The sequence below is a fragment of the Calidris pugnax genome, unplaced genomic scaffold (assembly GCF_001431845.1).
Source record: "Calidris pugnax isolate Ruff unplaced genomic scaffold, ASM143184v1 scaffold492, whole genome shotgun sequence".
NCBI classification, from domain to species: domain Eukaryota; kingdom Metazoa; phylum Chordata; class Aves; order Charadriiformes; family Scolopacidae; genus Calidris; species Calidris pugnax.
Window position 1 is genome coordinate 194,926 of NW_015091453.1, and position 12,761 is coordinate 207,686.

The 12,761-nt window shown below is 56.5% G+C and overlaps 1 protein-coding gene across 1 annotated transcript in view; it reads right to left on the reverse strand.

Moving 5' to 3' along the window:
- Positions 1 to 2,883: 2,883 nt before the first annotated feature.
- The window catches only part of CSNK1G1 (casein kinase 1, gamma 1), a 99,058-nt gene continuing 89,180 nt past the window's right edge, over positions 2,884 to 12,761 (reverse strand). The window contains exons 12-14 of the mRNA XM_014961603.1: positions 11,642 to 11,748; positions 9,279 to 9,302; positions 2,884 to 6,204 (exon numbers count right to left, since the gene is read on the reverse strand). Of these exons, the coding sequence (XP_014817089.1) occupies positions 6,150 to 6,204; positions 9,279 to 9,302; positions 11,642 to 11,748 (186 nt within the window). The 3' untranslated portion in view covers positions 2,884 to 6,149. The remainder of the gene's footprint in view (positions 6,205 to 9,278; positions 9,303 to 11,641; positions 11,749 to 12,761) is intronic.

Here is a 12,761-nt window from a genome sequence, read left to right on the forward strand (position 1 = left end):
GGACGGACACGGTAAATGGCAGCTTCGCCGCTCCGGGCCTGGCAGACGGAGGGGGCGGCCCCCCCCGCCCCCGGCTGCACAGATGGAGCCTTGTCCTGAGGGCACAGCGGGGAGAGGGACCCCCAGGACCCCCCCCTCCCCTCTCGGCAAGGCTGAGGGGCCGGGCGGGGCTGTGGTGGAGCCACAGACAGGAGTGAGGGGGGTCAGGCTGCAGAGGCCCAGATTTCTCTTAAATACCGGATCTGGCCAGGCGGAGAGCACGCAGGGGTGTTTGCCGTATTGCAGATGTCCGTCTTGGAATCGTCTGGGCTGGGGAGGGACCTCTCAGACCATCCAGTCCAACCATCAACCAACGCTGACAAAGCCACCACTGACCCATGTCCCTCAGCACCACGTCTGCCCGGCTTTAAATACCTCCAGGGATGGCGACTCCACCACTGCCCTGGGCAGCCTCTGCCAAGGCTTCACAACCTTGAATTGGGAATTTTTCCCAATATCCATCCTAACCCTCCCCTGGTGCAACCTGAGGCCGTTTCCTCTTGTCCCATCGCCTGTTCCTTGGGAGAAGAGACGGACCCCCCTGGCTATACCCTCCTTTCAAGGAGGTGGAAAGAGCGAGAAGGTCTCCCCTCAGCCTCCTTCTCACAGAATCTTCATGGTTGAAAGGGACCTAAGAGATCATCGAGTCCAACCACAAAAAAAAAAAAAAAAAAAAAAAAAAAAAAAAAAAAGAACTTTTTTTTTTTTTTTTTTTTTTTTTTTTTTTTTTTTTTTTTTTTTTTTCAAAAAAAAAAAAAAAAAAAAAAAAAAGAGAAAAAGAAACCCACACAAACAAGCCACAGACACAAACCGACAACCCCGGGCACTAGAGTGTACCCTGAAGTGCCAGGTCTACACGTTTCTTAAATCCCCCCAACGGATGGTGACTCCACCACCTCCCTGGGCAGGCTGTTCCAGGGCCTGACCTCCCTCTCAGGAAAGTCATTCTTCCCAAGATCTAATCTAAACCTCCCCTGCCCCAACTTCAGACCATTTCCCCTGCTCCTGTCGTTATTCCCTTGGGAGAAGAGGCCAACCCCCACCTCTCTACACCCTCCTTTCAGGGAGCTGCAGAGGGCAATGAGGTCTCCCCTCAGCCCCCTTTTCTCCAAACTCAACATGCCCAGTTCCCTCAGCCTCTCCTCGTAGGACTTGTTCTCCAGACCCCTCCCCAGCTTGGTGGCTCTCCTCTGGACACGCTCCAGCAGCTCCATGTCCTTCCTGTCGTGAGGGGCCCAGAAGTGGACAGAGTGTGTCTGGCTTAGCGCAGTGGTTCACAAACACCAGAGTTGGTTGAACACGTGGGAATCGCATATTTTTTTTACATGTCTGCTCAAATAGATCCAGGTCAGTGTTAGTGCCTGGCACAGGCACCTTGGGAGGAACTGCCTGCTGGAGGTGCTTGTTTCCAAGGGCCAGGGAAAGAAAGGTTGAGGTTTGCCTTCTCAGAGCGTGAGCGTCCCGAGACTAATTTTTGGAAACAGGAAATGAAAGCTCATGCTAAAAACATTACATTTAAGGCTGGGAAACGGAAGCAGAAAGTGTCCTGACAAAGATCCTGGTGTGAACCAGTTTCTAAGAGCGGGAGTCGCTGCAGGTGCTTTCCCTGTCTAGATAGAATGAAAGCTGCTTTTACAAGATGACAGGTTTGGCTCATATCTTTAATGCCTTTCTTTGTACTGAGAATAAATAAGCAGCAGCTATTTGCACGCTGGAAAACATCGTGATCCTGGTGGTTGACTCCGTGGCAGCGGCGCAGTGTCGCTCCTCTCTACGCGAGAGCCCAGTGAGTGGACAGGGGCACGGGGAGGTGGCACTCGAGGCAGCAATGGTTGGGCCTGGGTCACTGGCACGGCCGCCAGCACGGCGTGTGCCGAGGGGTTCGGCTGGAGCTGAAGTCTCTCGCTGTGCCCTTCCACCTGGGGAAGTCACACCTGATGCCTACAGCAGCAGATCACAGAATCCCAGAATGGTGGGGGTTGGAAGGGACCTCTGGAGACCATCATCTCCTCCAACCCCCTGCCAGAGCAGGGTCACCCAGAGCAGGCTGGACAGGAATGTGTCCAGCTGGGTTTGAATGTCTTCAGGGAAGGAGACTCCATACCCTCTCTGGGCAGCCCCAGGTCTCAGCCCTTCCTCAGCAGAGAGATGCTCCAGTCCCTCATCATCTCCATAGCCTCCACTGGACTCTCTCCAGCAGTTCCCTGTCCTTCTGGAACTGGGGAGCCCAGAACTGGTCCCAGTGCTCCAGATGGGGCCTCCCCAGGGCAGAGCAGAGGGGGAGGATGACCTCCCTCCACCTGCTGGCCACGCTCTTTTTAATGCACCTCAGGAGACCATTGGTCACAAGGACACATTGCTGGCGCACAGGCAACTTGTTGTCCACCAGGACTCCCAGGCCTTTCTCTTCAGAGCTGCTCTCCAGCAGGTCAGCCCCAACCTGTCCTGGTGCATAACCTGCACCAGATGCTGTTGCAGAGACATGGGGACCACTTGACAGCAGCTTTTGGGGTGGGTCACATCTTTGTGTTCCAAATAACCAATGGTTTAGCCCATTCTGCTCCTCAGGATGCCTGAAGTGGGAAGGTGCAAGCACAGAGACAAGAGAGACCGGTGCCACCACGCCTTGGCCAGGCTCCGTGGGGCTGAACCGTCCATGGCTGGTAACGCACAAAGCAGTGAGAAGGTGCTGTAAGTCCCCACACTGAGCACCAACCCCTCAAAGAGGGGCTCAGAGCTTCTCGGAGGAGAGGAGGGCTACCAGGAGAGCCCAACAGAAGGAAAAGGAAATTCGAGCGGTGTGGTCAGGAGGAGGTAATAAACACGTCTATCCATGGAGAACAATGCAGCAGTGCAATGTTTTATTGAAAAAAAAAATAATAATCATCTCACTTGATACCTCAGAAGACCGCATCGCAACGTTGGTGGGCCACACCGCGGGAGAGCTACATGGGGGAGCCCAGCACAGCGCCCGGTGCCCCCCGGAGAGCCCTCCCCTCGCGCCCCCGGGGTCTCCCGGCTGCTAACGACTTCTGGTGAGGAGAGTTTGCCCAGGTGGGCTTAATGCCCTGCTTCCTACCACAGCATGGCTGGCTCAGTCTGGCTTGTGTCTCCTGGTCACCTCCCAGCTCCCTGGGGACAGCGGTTTCCTCAAGCACAGGACTTGCTGTTAACCTGCTTTATTTTCCTTTTTTTTTTTTTTTTTTTTTTTGTCTTTTAAAAGAAGAACCCCACCCCACATTTTTGCCCTTTTGAAGAGTCCAACGTACGATTATAGTGCAAGAGGGCTTGGTACAAGTGAGCATTACCAGCATGCCGTGGGGGGACAGTCCTCCCCTACAAACACATCATCGTAGGATTAAAAGAACATCGTATCTCCAGAGAGAAGCGGCAGTGGGTCACCATGAAACAGCTTTCAAACCAACCCACTTAAAAACAAGGTCAGGAAAGTTTCTAAACAATCAAATACATTCACTTTAAAAAAAATAATCCAAAAAAATAAAACAAAACAAAAAAACAAACAAAAAAAATTAAGAACAGAAACTGTTGAGATGGCCCCTTTCCCCCCCCGCCCTCCCTCACCCTGCAAACACTTACATATGCTGCAACTACAAGCTGCTCCGCGACCGGAGGCAGCGAGGAATGACCAAACACGGCAGGAGATGCAGAAGGAATCGAGTTCTGGTGACAGGCACTTAGTGGGGCTTAGGAGGGCAGCAACAGCAGTGTCTCGGGGCCTGGCTCCACCGGCAGCGGGCAGGACGGCTCCCCGGGGAGCGCCTCTGCCCCGTCACCCCCTCCCGAGACACCAAACCACGGCTTCCTGCAGCGGAGAGGGGAACGCCTGCACCAGAGACACTGGGCTTCTGGGGGCCACTGGCAGCAGAGGAGCTCGGAAAGAGAAGGGTGGAAGGTGGCCACGGTCCCCGTCCTTCCTCTGGCAGGAGGGGACAAGAGGGCGAAGGTCCCCTTGCTGCCCCGTCCCACAGCAGGGCTGGAGGGAAGTGCTTTGCAGGAGGAGAAGGGGGTGGACGTGTCTCCTGGTGGGCGTGCGAGCCAAGAGCTCCGCGCCTCCCCGCCGCGCTCGTCGGGATAAGGCATGGAGAGAACGCAGCGGAGGATGGCCAAGAGGGATCCTGGCAAGGAGGGGAGGCCTCTCCACCCTGGCACCACACCGCCCGCTCCGGGCACGCACAAAGAGCGAGCCCCCAGCTCCCTGCCCGGGATGATCTCCTGCCTCCTCGGCCCGCTTCTGCCCAGCCAGGGGAACCGAGCCCCTCGTGAGCGCTGCTCCACCAACTCCCAGCTACGCAGACCGTCAGTAAAAGAATAAAAGACAATGCCATCCAGTCTCTCCCTTCCCTCCCTTCACGGGGAGCGTGGGGTGAGCCAGGCCCCAGTTTATGACAAGCGAAGTCCCTCAAGTGAACAGTCCCAGCCTGGTCGGGTGTCACACGTGGAAAGACAAAGCACGAGGAACCTATTCACAACCTCCCCAAAAGCTGCTCGAGTTCTCCCAGAGCCCTGCCACGTCCGTGGTGACCCCCGGGCAGCCTCAGCCTCCTTCGGGTCTGGAAACGCTCCAGCAGGATGCGAGTTTTTTGTTGGTTTTTTTTTTTTTTTTTCCTTTAACACGTGTGCAAAGCGCCCCAAGCCCTTTGCAAGTTACTGGTTTGGCTCAAAAGTGGTGCGTGAGAACCATGGCTTCTCCTGGGGGGCGCGAGGGCGTCCCACGTGCCCCAGGCCCACGCTCGCAGAGAGGAGGTGAAGGCTATTCCAGTCAAACCTATCTGACCTTCATCTGGAGATGAAATCAGTGTTAAGGCAGTGAAGTATCCTCTCCCCTGCCGGGGAAGGTTCGCTCCCGCTAACGCTTTCTGGCAGAAGGTTCACAACCACCCCACCGGGGGGGCTGGAGAAGGCTGCCCAGTTGCCCACACCGAGAAACGCCTAGGCTTTGGGAAACGGCTGCCTCCCCGTCACCTTAATCCAGATCTACCTCTTCAACCAGCACAAACTCCTCCAGCTCCACAAAGCTGACACCGCTCCCTCCTGCCAACGCTGGGCCACAGCCTCGCGTCTCCCGGCCGGCTGGGTCAGGCACGGCGTAGGAAACCATGGTAGGGACATTCACCGGCAGCGAGAAAGGGTGATTGGAAATTCAAGTATGCTTTCCTCAGCGCGTGGCCCAAGGCAGGCGATGGGAACCCCAGAGTGGCACGAGGGCGGTGGGATGTCGTGGACATCCCTGCTGGAGGGCATTCCCTGCACCCCACCGTCTCCCCAGCTGAATGTCTGTCCGCGCTGGCGCCGCCCGGCCAGGCAGAGATCCACAGATACAATGTGCATCTGTAAATGCTAAAAATAATAAAAAGTGCAACGACGTCAGCTTCTTTAAAACAATCCACATTGCTCTGTTACCGTCAGAGGAGGGAGGTGTCAAGGGAGCCGGAAAAAAAAACAAACCCTAACTGGAACAGTAGATTGCAAATTTCTCACAGCTTGCACATTACAGTGTAACTGTTCCCAAGGAGCCCAAAAGGGAACCTGTCTGGTTCTGCTGCAGCAGCCAGGCCCCTCTCCCAGGCAGCTCTCCTGCTCGCACCGCGTCCTCCTGCCCTCTCCACAGCCAATCCAGCCAACGGTTATCTCTTCGCTTAATTAAGGAGGGAGGAGGACGGAGGAGCAGAGAGCACAGGGGAGGTGGGGGGGAGGAAAGTGAGCAGGAACTAAGCACAGTCCTCAGGTTTGCGTGAAGGATGCCTTCGCCGTAAACAAGGGGAAGGAGGGTCAGCCAGCCAGCCCCCCTCCCGGGGCGACCAAGACCTGAGCCAGCCACAGTCCTGGTCCCAAAAGGAGCTTCAGGCTTGGAGTGAACGAGGGAGACCATTCAGCAGATCCACCCCAGAGTGGTTTGTTTTGGAACGTTTTCTTCTCTTTTTGGTTTAAAATGTCACTTTTTGTTTTGTTTTGTTTTGTTTTGTTTTCTTTCTTTCTTTCTCTCTTCCTCCTATGCCTCCTCCTCCTCCCCCCTAAAGAGAAGCCCCTTCCAGTGAGACAGGGCAGGAGCTGCAGGCGAGGTGGTTCCTGCAAGGCCCAGGAGGCACCGGTCACTTGTGGCGCTGAGCCGTCTTCTTCCGTTTCCTCTTAAAGAAGCAGCAGCACCTGGGGCACAAAGGACAAGGCGAGTGAGTCCCACGCCCGGCACCCCCGGGAAGGTCCCCGGCCACCCCGGGCTCCCCTCCGCTCAGCTGCATGCAACAGCCCCTCTGCGCGCCCGCCCCGGGGCCCCCACGGACCCGCCGTCCCGTGGGACGGTCGGCAAGGCCGGCGGATGCGGGCAGATGGCCAGCACCACCCGCAGGGACTGGTAGCCCAGCAAAGGCGAGTGAGGCCCACGACACGGGGGGGACCCGCTGCCCAAAGGCTGTGGGTGACACAGGGCACGGCCCCCGCGCGCCGGCAGCCGGGCTGGCTCCCTCCCGAGGCCCGACTGGGGCAGGAACACAAGGAGCAATCTGGGAAAGCGGGAGAAGAAGGATCCAGAAGCTCTGCTCCCTCTGCCCGAACCCCGGAGGGAGCGGATGGGGACACCGAGCCCTGGCAGCTCTTCCCAGCTACAAGACACACGGTTTTCACCACCGTTCACTAAAAAGACAAGTTCCAAAGAGAGCTCAGCTCAGGGACCAGGTTTCTTTACTGAACCTTTCACGGTAACCAGAGCTTCCACCTTGGGTAAATCTCTTGGTGCCGATGCAGAACCCCTGCTTCTTCCCCCATCTGATGCGAGGGAGGTGCAGAGCGCCCGGGGATCGGGGGAAGCCAGAAGGATGGAGAGTGGAGGCTGAGGTGGGGAGAGAGAAGCCCCTCGCAGCTGAACCGTGCAGAGCGGTGGTTTCACTCGTGGGGTGCACTGAAAGCAGCCGCCCGGCTTTTCTAGCCCTGCTGGCTCCCTGCAGACACGCTCGGTGTTTCAGGCATATCTACCTGTCTATCCCCAGCCCACTGCCAGGAATCCTCTGCACAGAAGAAAGGTGTTTGTTCTGTGCGAGTTCTGCACCTGAGCTACGAGTCCTCCTCCTCCTGCCGTTACAGCCGTCCCCGGGGAGGCCCGGGTGATGCCCAAAGACGACTGTCTCAGGCTGGTGGAAGGGCTGCCTGGCTGAGCAGCCAGAGCCGATGTCGGTAACCAAAGACCATTTTTTCCTAACAGGCATCTTTTAACCAGCAGCCAGACAAAAAGCACTCAAAAACACTGAAACAACTTCTCTGAGTTATTTTCCGTGGGGTCCTTTGTGGCTCTGAAATCTCAGCATTACACTTCTGTCCTCTCGGCGCTGGAGGAGCAGATTCGCTCTCCCTCGCGCCCCAGGAGGTGCATGGGTCTTACCAGGGGAGCAAAAGCGATGGGTGAGCACCACCCCCCCGTGAGCCAAGCCTGCCAGCACAGATCCCCCAGCAGAGCTGGGGAGACCGAAACCCCCTACCAACATGGAGAGCTCAAACAGCCACAGCAAGAGGAGGGCCACCTCCCACCACACGTTCCTCTGGCCTGCGTGGACTAATGGCCAGGGGAAGTTCAACGTCCACGATTTGTCTTTAGGTTCCTAAGCAGGCCCCGTTTGGAGGTGAGCTGAGAGAAAGCACAAAGCACTTGTCCTTGCAGGAACACGGGCTTGGAGCGCCCTGTGACGACTCCATCACTACCCCCGGGCAGCATGCAGCCTGAAGCACCACCCAGCCCCGGCTCCTCCGCACTCTCACCCCCGGCCTCACCACTGCTCTTGCCTTTCACTGTCCCGGGCCACCTGCCACCCTCTCCTCTTTTAACCTGTCGCAGGATTTCTCTCCCACAGCAGCCACCTTCCTTCATGACTTGGGCAATGGTGAGTGAGGGGGGAGGACGTTACGAGGAGAGAGGATGGAAAATGCAGGAGTTATGATTTCGCATGCAGTGGGTAAGGGAAGAAGGGGCTGAGCAGCACTCGTCTCCTTGGGCACCGAACAAAGGGAGCTGACTGACTTCTGGCTGGTTTTCCTTGTGACTGTCTTTTTAGGCTGTTACTCGGGGAAGGGTTCAGGAAAGTCCTGGCAGTTCAGACAGGCAGAGGCAAAACACCAAAATAAAAGAATAAGGCAGGCCGACAATTACAGAACGTGATCTCTCTGCATGCAGACAATGCCCAAGAGAACAGCCCCAGACTACGACATACAGAGAAGCCAGAGATGCCAGAGGTATCGGAGGCGATGCCTATGGAGAGCAGGGCAGAGGCGGTCAGTCTCCCATCCAACAAGGACATTCCTCGCAGCACACGGGCTTTGTCACCTCGCTCCATGGCCATTCCCACCCATCGGCCCTCCCTGGGACCTACAAACTCCTCATCCCAGATTCCTCATCCCAGACTCCTCATCCCAGATTCCTCATCCCAGATTCCTCATCCCAGACTCCTCATCCCAGACTCCACTTGGTCCTCACTTACTGGGTACGTGGATTCCCCAAGGGGCAGGGGAGGAAGGGCACCCTCCAAGGGACACCTTGAGACGGGGACACTACAGCTGAGGCTAAGACCCTGCTAAGACCGTACCTGTGCCTGAGCTGGGTCTGGAGCGATGCCCATCCCAACCCCTCTGCCCCTTGTCTCCTGGAGTTCACCTGCACCTTTGTCTGGCAGCCGCAGGGTTTTTGGAAAGGAGACATCTCCCACCCGCCCTTTCCAAGCAGGGTCTCTGTCAGTAATGAGGACTCCGTGGCCATGTCTTTCCATCCTCTCTAATGATACAGGCAGGTGCTTCTTCAGAGGAAACTCCCCGAGGAAGCGCCCGGCCCCCTCCCCTCGATACCCAGCGTGGATTTTCCCTCTGTAACCGTCTGCGTGAGGAATTCCTGCAGGACGCTCGGCAAGGCTGGTCCCGACTCTGCCCAACTCCATCAGACATCATCTGCTCACGGACGTAACACTTTGGGGGAGATGGTAAGCCAAATAGGAAAGGATTAAAATCCATCTTTTGCATCCACCAGTTCAGAGATCAGCCAATTTGCTCGGCCTAATGCGGCCGCTGAGCCATAACCCACACCCTCCCCAATATTGCCTGTGGTCCTCAGCACGGTCCTAAAATTAAAACAGCTCTGGGTTGGCTTTGACTTTGTGCCTTTCTAGGGTTTGGTCGGTTTGATTTTGCCAACCCCAGTCTAGTCTGGTCCGCTCCCCCTTGCATGTGGACTGGAGAGAGGGACTCACCACAAGTTGAGCATTTTCAGGCAGCTACAGAGAGTGTAGAGAAAAAACACAGAAAGGAAGAAAGAGCAATTAGTTCACAGAGGTGGGATGAAAGCATGTCACTGCAGCCATGCAAACATGCAGTGCAGACCGGCAGACACACACCATGCCTGCCCGCCGCCCGCCCCCAGCCCTCGTACCACCTCTGCCCTTGCCATGGCGCCGCCGAGAACCGCCACCTTCTCCAGGGTTTGGAGGCCTCTGACAGACACCCCCTATTTTCCACAAAGGCCCCGGGAGGTTCTTATCTGGGTGTGGGATCAGAAAGGGGCTCAGGGCCACCAGGAGAGGAATCTGCTCTCGTTCCCTGCAGCTCCAGAGGCAGAAGGGCCACGTCATGGAACTATACCAGGGACCTGCCCTTCAGTGAAACCCACCGCCAGGACCAGGAGGTTTATCATCTCCCGCGCCCTCTGAAGCAGAAGCATTTGCACAGCTCCTCTGCCTGCCGGGAGTGCCAGGGACAGACCTTCCTGCAGCTCCTCTCGAAACACAGAGCCCCACCTCTAGCTCCTTCCAGCTCTTTCTGGCCCACTTTACCGCAGAGCAGAATCCAACAGTCCTTTGCCCTCCACGTGTGTCTGGGGGGATTTACGATCGCAGATGCAAGGGAAGAAGAAGCCAGCCCTCCCCGTGGCAGGAGGAACCAAAGCAGACTAAACTTGGGAATTACAAGATACCCCACTGTCAGGGCAAATCAGCCTGTGCTCCGCTTCCCAGCACCTCCAGAACACGTGTGGGGCCACACAAAGGAGGGCTGGAGGGTGACAGAACAGTTCCGCGTGTCACCAGACGTGGCTTGGGCAGGATGGCCCTTGCACGCTCCCTTTCACCTGTCCTCACACCTCTCCTGTACACGGGTCCTTGCTGAACAAGGCGCTGCATGAACAGGCTGAAGGTGCTCCCCTCTTAAAAGCTGCCTCTTCCTTGCCTTGGGCCGTTGTATCGAGGACTGTTAAGGGCAGCAATTGGCCCCGTCCCTCCTAGGAGCGACTCCAAGCCACGTGCCCAGGCAGGGACCCACTTCAGTCTGACCACGACAGAGCCTGTGACACCAAACTGGTGGCCTCTGCAGGCCACGCTACCCATATCTAAGAGGAGCGTTGCCCAATCCACAGTTTGCGCCTCAAGATCTCCCCCACCTCACCAAACTTGATGAGGAGCCTGTACCAAACCCAAGGCTCGCTCCTTTGGTGGGGAGCAGAAAGTGTTGCTCGGGTACGTGGGTGCCAGGATGACGCCCAGGCCAGCCACCAGCGAGCCAGACCACGCACAGCTGCTTCCCGAGGGACAGAGGAACAGACAGCAGAAGACCTTCAGGACAACCAGCACTGGCTTCAGACTGACCTTTGCCATTAACACTCCCTTTCTCACGCCTGCCAGTTTTTGTCTTCACCCTCCCCCAAAACACTCCTAACAGAGGTCCCGAGACAAACAACGTGGGACAAGCGACACCAGTGTCCTCCAGTCAAACTGTAACCAGGCTGTTGGGCAACGTCACAGCATCGACCGGTCCCAAGGCAGCCCAGGGGCCATCTGCCCCTCACACGGGCAGTGTCAGGGTTACACCGCGACCTGCTCGGGTCCTGCTCTAGTCCAGAGGCAGCGAGCAGGTCCCACGTTGAGGATCATGCAAAAGGTGACGTGATGGTACCAGATGCAGCACGTGTGCAAAGGAGGCCAAAAGAGTCAAAGCAGCAACTTTGTACATCAGTTCTCACTCGTGACCACAAACTTGCAGAGGAGAGGTCAGCTCGGAGGGAGCACGCTCTTCCCCACAAGCAGGAGAATGCTTCTGGTTTCTCTCCCTCAGCTTCTGTTGGGCTGGACCAAGAGAATTCACAGAGAGAACTACCTGCAAGAGGCCCTGCAAGGACCGTTCTGGACACCTGGCATCCACTTCTTGCAGCCAGAGATAAAGTGTTAAGTTTCAGAGCAACGATCTCCTGACTGAGCTGTGCTCAAGCTACTCCTACTCTCTCAGCACGAGAGCACAGCGCGTTCTCCTTTTGGAACAGGGGACGCTCACCGGGATTCCTGAAATCAATCCGCATTATTCTGGTACTTGTGCTACTGTCTGTCTTGCAATACATGCTCTGAGTCAGAGTTACATTCTCCAGCCACGACAAGTGTAAAAAAGAAGCAGCAGCAGCAGCAGCAGCACTGAAGGCACCATGCACAAAAGCAGCAATATGCAAGGAAAAGGGCATGGGACACGAGCATGGAGTACTTCACCACGGGTAAACATCCCCACTCGTTTCCCGGGAGGAGGAGGAGGGTTAATGACCACACCAGTGGAAAGCCTGTTTGTAAAGAAAACGTACTTCGCTTCCTCCACCACCTCCACCTCCGCCTGCGCTGTTATCGGCGCGTTGGAGTGTGCCCCCGTCGGGTCATCCACGTTCAGCTCCCCGTTGGTCGAGCTGACCACCTGGAACACAAAGGAACACCCCGTTAATGATTGCCCCGTTAATGATCGCCCCGTTAATGACTGCCCCCTTGCATATGATGTGGTTCCACCCTCCCGGACAAGGGATGCCCTGGGAATGGGAAATCTGCGGAATAACTTTGGTTTGCTCCTGTCTCTTTGCGGCACCTCAGCAGGCTGGCAGATTCCCTGGATGCCTTTGAATCATGTGCCCTGTTTGGAGAAACCAGCTGGCTCATCCCCAGGAGAACAGCAGGCAGGGGACTGCTCCTGCGTTCACTAATTCACACTCCTGTGCCCAGCACAACCCCTGTGTCCTTAGGAGGATGTGTCACTCTGGGAGGTGTAGCCTCGAGTGTGAAGATTAACTGACAGCCCTACAAACACACACAAACCGAATTTTGTTGATTGTTTTCTCCTGACACTTTTCCAGGGGAGTGACTCAGAGCCTGCCGCTGCCGTGGGAAGAAGTCACTCCAGAGCCCCCAGAATCTCACACCTCACACAGCCACCTTCTGGAGCGGCACCCAAAAGCTCTCATCTCTTTTTGCTTCAAAGCTGACGTTATGGCTCACTTGAGCATCTCCGTTATAAGGATGACCACCCAGATCCCCAGCTGCTTGGCATTTGCCAGGAGAGCAGTAATTGCCTGGATAATTCATCGTTGCTCTATTGCCTCAAGAACCACCAAAGCAGCCGGAGTCCGGCCCCTCCGTGCTCCGTCTGGAAGGCAGGACAGGCTCCTGTGAGCTCCTGGAGCTGCTCCTGGCTCCAGAGCTGTACCCACACACGGCTCCCCTCCTGCTCTACCTCTTTGCCTCGCTGCAAGGTAAAAGGAGGCATCTCCCTTGGCGGGGGTCAGGGTGCTGCCCAGTATTCCTGGTGGCTCTGGCTGAGCTAATCACCAGAGGTGAAGGGAAGGAAGCCATTGAAGCAGATGTCCCCTCATCATTAAATGCATCTATCCACGTTTGCTGTTCCTGCAGATCAAGCCCCATGGCTGGTCTCTGCCAAGA